Below are 6,286 nucleotides of genomic sequence, written 5' to 3' on the forward strand. Positions count from 1 at the left end.
TTTAATTATAAAGCAAGGCGAAACAAATGACTAACTTAAAAAAAAAAATACCATTTGATATATTTTATTTGAAAGTAGATTTACTTGTTTTTAATTTTGTTTGTATCAAAAACTAAACTTGTATTTTCCTATTTGTTCTTAAAATCATGTCTTACTTATTAATTTGATTAAAGTTCAAATATTAAAACTATAAATAGAAAAATAACATGTGATTAATCGAATATTTAATTAAATGTTACTTAAAACGTTCTAATAATTTAAACTAAAACTGATATTATTCTTGAAGATCCAACATCTAAAGACTCTTGTTGACGACAAAACAAAACAAGGACGCACAAAAAAAATGTCTATTTTAACATTTTCACTCACAGAAGCTGAAATACTGTAAATCCTTTATTACTCTAAACAAATTAAATAAGAACATATGATACACAGTGAAGAGAAGCTTTGAATCCAACAAACCTCATCGTTGATCTTTACAGTAGTTTGTGTCGCGACTTGTATCCAAATTATAGATTTGACAACATTTCACCTTCGTTAGATTCTCATCGATCATGTGATCGTTAAACGAACCAGAAGAAGAAAAAAACTTGATATTTCCCAGCAAACAAAAGGTTCCTCTGGTTTACGACAGTCAGAGACGAACGTAGAAACAAATGAACTCAAACATTCATGATTCAAACTAGAAAAACACAATCTTCTGAAACGATACACACTTTTATTGTGTGAACATTTGTGTTGTTGGAAATAAATCACAATTGAAATCTTAAAATGTCTCAATTTCACTTTAAACTGATGTGTTTTCATGAAGAAAGAAAAATGTGTCAAAACTGCTCAAAAGTGTCCTTCGAAGAAACGTCCGAACCCGAGTCACTGGAACTGATGGATCATGGTTTGTGCAGCAGATGTTGACGAGGAGGACGACACTCATGGATCCTCGTGTCGTCCTCCTCGTTTCTCCAGATCCTCAGATCCACAAACATCTTCAACCGTTCAAGAGTTCTTTCATCTCCTCACACCTGGAGTCAAAGTCTTATGTTCAGATCATTGACAAAAGTTGAAATAAAATACTTCACAAGGAGGGACAGGAAGTATAAAAACATAAAAGTACTATTTGAATAACAATAACAAACTCTATGAAAATGTATCTCAGAAAATAATAGATTTTTTTATTGTAATATGTATTGTAATAATTGAATACAGTGATGACTGAGGACGAGAGGATACAGTCATGACTGAGGACGAGAGGATACAGTGATGACTGAGGACGAGAGGATACAGTCATGACTGAGGACGAGAGGATACAGTGATGACTGAGGACGAGAGGATACAGTGATGACTGAGGACGAGAGGATACAGTGTTGACTGAGGACGAGAGGATACAGTGATGACAGAGGACGAGAGGATACAGTGATGACTGAGGACAAGAGGACACAGTGATGACTGAGGACGAGAGGATACAGTGATGACAGAGGACGAGAGGATACAGTGATGACAGAGGACGAGAGGATACAGTGATGACAGAGGGCGAGAAGATACAGTGATGACTGAGGACGAGAGGATACAGTGATGACAGAGGACGAGAGGATACAGTGATGAATGAGGACAAGAAGATACAGTGATGACTGAGGACGAGAGGATACAGTGATGACTGAAGACGAGAGGATACAGTCATGACTGAGGACGAGAGGATACAGTGATGACTGAGGACGAGAGGATACAGTGATGACTGAGGACGAGAGGATACAGTGATGACAGAGGGCGAGAAGATACAGTGATGACTGAGGACGAGAGGATACAGTGATGACAGAGGACGAGAGGATACAGTGATGAATGAGGACAAGAAGATACAGTGATGACTGAGGACGAGAGGATACAGTGATGACTGAAGACGAGAGGATACAGTCATGACTGAGGACGAGAGGATACAGTGATGACTGAGGACGAGAGGATACAGTGATGACTGAGGACGAGAGGATACAGTGATGACTGAGGACGAGAGGATACAGTGATGACTGAGGACGAGAGGATACAGTGATGACTGAGGACGAGAGGATACAGTGATGACTGAGGACGAGAGGATACAGTGATGACTGAGGATGAGAGGATACAGCAGCTGTAATAACTGATATTTGTATATATTTTGGCGTCAGGTCCAGTAATTCAACCAAAAGAGATCAATCACACGATCCTGATACTCGTGTATTACTACAGTATTCGTGTATTACTACAGTCATGATCGTCACTGAGGTACTTCATAGAAGTTTAAAAACATAAAAGACATTTTCTAATGAGTTTTCTAAAGTATGATGTTATCTTCATGTTTATCAACTGAGTGTGTCGCAGTGACGTGCGTCACCTCTAGTGGGCGCTGGAGAACTGCTCGTAGGAGTTGATGGACTGTTGCAGCTTCTCCTCCTTGGCTCTCCTGCTGTGGCACAGCTGTGGACGACAAGAACATCGATGGTCGGACGTTATTTTCTTCTCCTGCGTCTTCCCTCGTCTCTCACCGTTCGTTTGTCCATGAAGCCGCTGAGGAACTCGTCGATGTCGGCTTGACCCTCCAGGAAGTTCTCCGCCGTCTCCTCGGACTCCTCCTCGGCCTGGTGCGCCGCGACCTTCAGACGCGCCTGTAACGTGCTGAGGCTGCAGCTCTGTTCAAAGAACACATTTAGATTCTAAATAAAAACTCTTTTCGGTCCTGATGGTGCGACGCCCGGACCTCGCTGAGCTCGTGCTGCCTCTGCATCTTGGACTCGAACGTGGCCTTCATCTGCATGAGCTGCTCGTACTGTCGGCACAGAAGCAGGAGACCATGAAGTCAGAAAACGCTCTGATGTCGAACCGAAGCGAGACCTTCGAACCTTGAAGAGCATTTCCTGTCGCTTCCCTTCCAGCCGAGGCTCCATCTGCAGGTTGTTCTCTGAGGACGGAAGCGAGTGAGAAGAAGGAGGAGGAGGAGGAGGTGAACTTTGACCTTCACTCACTCGCCAGGGACACGATGTTGGCGAGCAGATCCTCCTTGTCGTCGGCGATCTGCTTGAGTTGAGGTAACGTGACGAAGAACTCCAACAGCGAACCCTCGTTCTCCGACATGTCGGACAACTGACCGAGACTAGAGAGAGAAGATATAGACGAGTGGAGATCAGAGGAACAAACGTTGTTGAGTTTAACGTTTCAATGGTTGAAACTGTGACCATTGAATTATTATTTCATTTAACTGCTTTATTGAAGGTTGAATTAGTTTGTTTTTTTCAAATAATGAATATTTTCAAAACGACTTATGTTTAGTTTGATATTGTTATATCCAATTCAAAAATGTGTTTATGAATTAATCTTTTTTTTTTTTCATTTATAGTCTTTTAAATTCAATATAAAATGTTTTTACAATAGTGTCATAGCAGTCATTACGACCTCCTCAGCTAAAGCTACAATGAAATCAAGCTATGACTGAGGACAACAGGACACAGTGATGACTGAGGACGAGAGGATACAGTGATGACTGAGGACAAGAGGACACAGTGATGACTGAGGACGAGAGGATACAGTGATGACTGAGGACGAGAGGATACAGTGATGACAGAGGACGAGAGGATACAGTGATGACAGAGGACGAGAGGATACAGTGATGACAGAGGACGAGAGGATACAGTGATGAATGAGGACGAGAGGACACAGTGATGACTGAGGACAAGAGGACACAGTGATGACTGAGGACGAGAGGATACAGTGATGACTGAGGACAACAGGACACAGTGATGACTGAGGACAAGAGGACACAGTGATGACTGAGGACGAGAGGATACAGTGATGACTGAGGACAACAGGACACAGTGATGACAGAGGACGAGAGGATACAGTGATGACAGAGGACGAGAGGATACAGTGATGACAGAGGACGAGAGGATACAGTGATGAATGAGGACGAGAGGACACAGTGATGACTGAGGACAAGAGGACACAGTGATGACTGAGGACGAGAGGATACAGTGATGACTGAGGACAACAGGACACAGTGATGACTGAGGACAAGAGGACACAGTGATGACTGAGGACGAGAGGATACAGTGATGACTAAGGACGAGAGGATACAGTGATGACTAAGGACAAGAGGATACAGTGATGACTGAGGACGAGAGGATACAGTGATGACTGAGGACGAGAGGATACAGTGATGACTGAGGACAAGAGGATACAGTGATGACTGAGGACAAGAGGATACAGTGATGACTGAGGACAAGAGGATACAGTGATGACTGAGGACGAGAGGATACAGTGATGACTAAGGACGAGAGGATACAGGGATGACTGAGGACGAGGGCAAACAGTGATGACAGAGGACGAGAGGATACAGTGATGACTGAGGACGAGAGGATACAGTGATGACTGAGGACGAGAGGATACAGTGATGACTTCAACATTTACAACATGTGAATAAGTCACATTAGGTGAACTTTAACCATTATTATTTGTTGAATAATCTAATCTAAAATCGATTAAATGTAACAAAACTAAAAAAAAAAAAACAACAACAATCAACTAATGATCAACTCTGGCATCATGAGGTATATTTGTATAATTCCATCTTTATTCAACTTCATCGACTCACGATTTTCCTGAACAGCTCCAGTTCGTTGTCGGCGTAATCCGAGGACAAGCGGGTCACGGTCGTCTCCACCAGGTTCACCTGCACAACACACGTCAGTCGACAACAACACACAACAAAGTGTCGACGTCTCACCAGAGCGTAGTGTTGCAGCCCGTCGTCCTCCGACATGCCCTTCCTGATCTGCAGGGACATGGGCTGGAGTCTGGCGTTGATGGCCTGGATGAAGTGGTCCAGGTTCTCCGGGTCATAGTGGGCTTTGGAAGAAGAAGATCCTCAAGGTTATGGTTCCAGGTTTGACAAGAGCCAGACGAGACCAACCTTTGTGTGTCTGGCAGCAGAACCGATGGAGAGACTTCGCTCGTCCGTCACTCATGATCCCCTGGACCATCAGGGTTTGAAGGAACCTCCTGTGGCTGTCACTCAACTGAGCGGACATGACGTCACTGACCTGATGTCAAAATACCTTTAAACACATTTTCAAATCAAACAATGTAGTGGAAGTAAGTAAGTAATTTTTATCTGTATAGCCCTTTTCTAGACCAGGGTCATTAAGCGCTTAAACAATCAAAACAATATTCAATAAAGTATATACTTAAAAGATCAAGATAAAACTGTCGACATTTTAAGGTAATAACCGACATATAATTGAGATAAATGTTTACAAATCAAAGTCATGAAAGTACAATTGTATCAGAAACACAACAATAAATTACATTTATTTACCTTTTTGCGAGTTTTCGGGTAAAACTTTCACGTAAACACTCGGAAGGTTTGCATCAACGCGCCTTCCGCCTTTGACTTCTTCGTTGAATCTAATCGATGCTCTTCTGCCACCTGGCGCCCGTTTGGTGGAACATCCTACAAATATTATTTACCGCGATCGATTCTTGAATTGATTGGAATCAGAAAACTTTTTTTTAATTGATTTTACCGATTTCGTTACGAGCAATGAAAACAATGGAATGACTTAACAAACACTATTTTAACATTTTTAATGAGATTTTCGTGTTTATTATATTCAATTTTGTTTCGAGTTATGCAAAAACAATTAAAGAAATCAAAATATATCATTTGTAATATTTGCTTTTTATTGTAATTACAGTCTTTGTGATTTAATTGTTGTTTATGTGAAATATAAAAGCGAATTTATTTAAAACTGATTCCATTTCAAGCAAGAAAAAACAATGGAATTATTTTTATTTAAATACAATTGAAACTATTTTATTTTAAATTCAATTTAGTGATTATTGGATTAAATTATTTAAAAGATAAATTTAAAAGCAAAGATGTTTTTTTAACCGATTTTATTTCAAGCGAGGAAACAATTTGACTTTTATTTTAAAATAAAAAATACTATTTATTCTTTTATAAATAAATTATAAAAGCGAAATTGTGTTTTTTTTAACGATTTAATTTTAATTTTAATTATAAAGCAAGGCGAAACAAATGACTAACTTAAAAAAAAAATACCATTTGATATATTTTATTTGAAACTAGATTTACTTTTTTTAAATTTTGTTTGTATCAAAAAACTAAACTTGTATTTTCCTATTTGTTCTTAAAATCATAAAAATCATGTCTTACTTATTAATTTGATTAAAGTTCAAATATTAAAACTATAAATAGAAGAAAAATAACATGTGATTAATCGAATATTTAATTAAATGTTACTTAAAA

General features: G+C 39.6%; 1 protein-coding gene across 3 annotated transcripts; it reads right to left on the reverse strand.

Moving 5' to 3' along the window:
• Positions 1-380: 380 nt before the first annotated feature.
• Positions 381-5,406, reverse strand: LOC148089958 (vacuolar protein sorting-associated protein 37A-like). Of its 3 annotated transcripts, none has more exons than XM_087810894.1 (10): positions 5,333-5,406; positions 4,928-5,057; positions 4,742-4,863; positions 4,610-4,687; positions 2,988-3,115; positions 2,865-2,923; positions 2,723-2,791; positions 2,511-2,654; positions 2,360-2,442; positions 381-1,019 (listed from the first exon to the last, which is right to left on the reverse strand). In XM_087810894.1, the coding sequence occupies exons 2-10, from the start codon at positions 5,043-5,045 to the stop codon at positions 1,014-1,016; spliced, it is 807 nt and encodes a 268-aa protein (XP_087667020.1). In that variant the 5' UTR covers positions 5,046-5,057; positions 5,333-5,406; the 3' UTR covers positions 381-1,013. The 3 variants fall into 3 exon arrangements, with proteins under 3 accessions (XP_087667020.1, XP_087667010.1, XP_087667028.1); XM_087810884.1 differs by having other exon boundaries at positions 4,928-5,072; positions 5,333-5,402; XM_087810902.1 differs by lacking the exons at positions 4,928-5,057; positions 5,333-5,406 and having other exon boundaries at positions 4,742-4,793.
• Between the last annotated feature and the right edge of the window lie 880 nt (positions 5,407-6,286).

This window comes from Callionymus lyra, chromosome 1 (assembly GCF_982586985.1).
Source record: "Callionymus lyra chromosome 1, fCalLyr1.hap1.1, whole genome shotgun sequence".
Classification (NCBI taxonomy): Eukaryota; Metazoa; Chordata; class Actinopteri; order Syngnathiformes; family Callionymidae; genus Callionymus; species Callionymus lyra.

Coding starts and splice junctions, on each gene's coding strand:
- LOC148089958 (XM_087810894.1), bottom strand. CDS start 5,045: ATGTCCGCTCAGTTGAGTGACAGCCACAGGAGGTTCCTTCAAACCCTG. Junction 4,688..4,741: donor GGCTGCAACACTACGCTCTG/GTGAGACGTCGA, acceptor TGTGTTGTGCAG/GTGAACCTGGTGGAGACGAC. Junction 3,116..4,609: donor TGGAGCTGTTCAGGAAAATC/GTGAGTCGATGA, acceptor TTCTCTCTCTAG/TCTCGGTCAGTTGTCCGACA.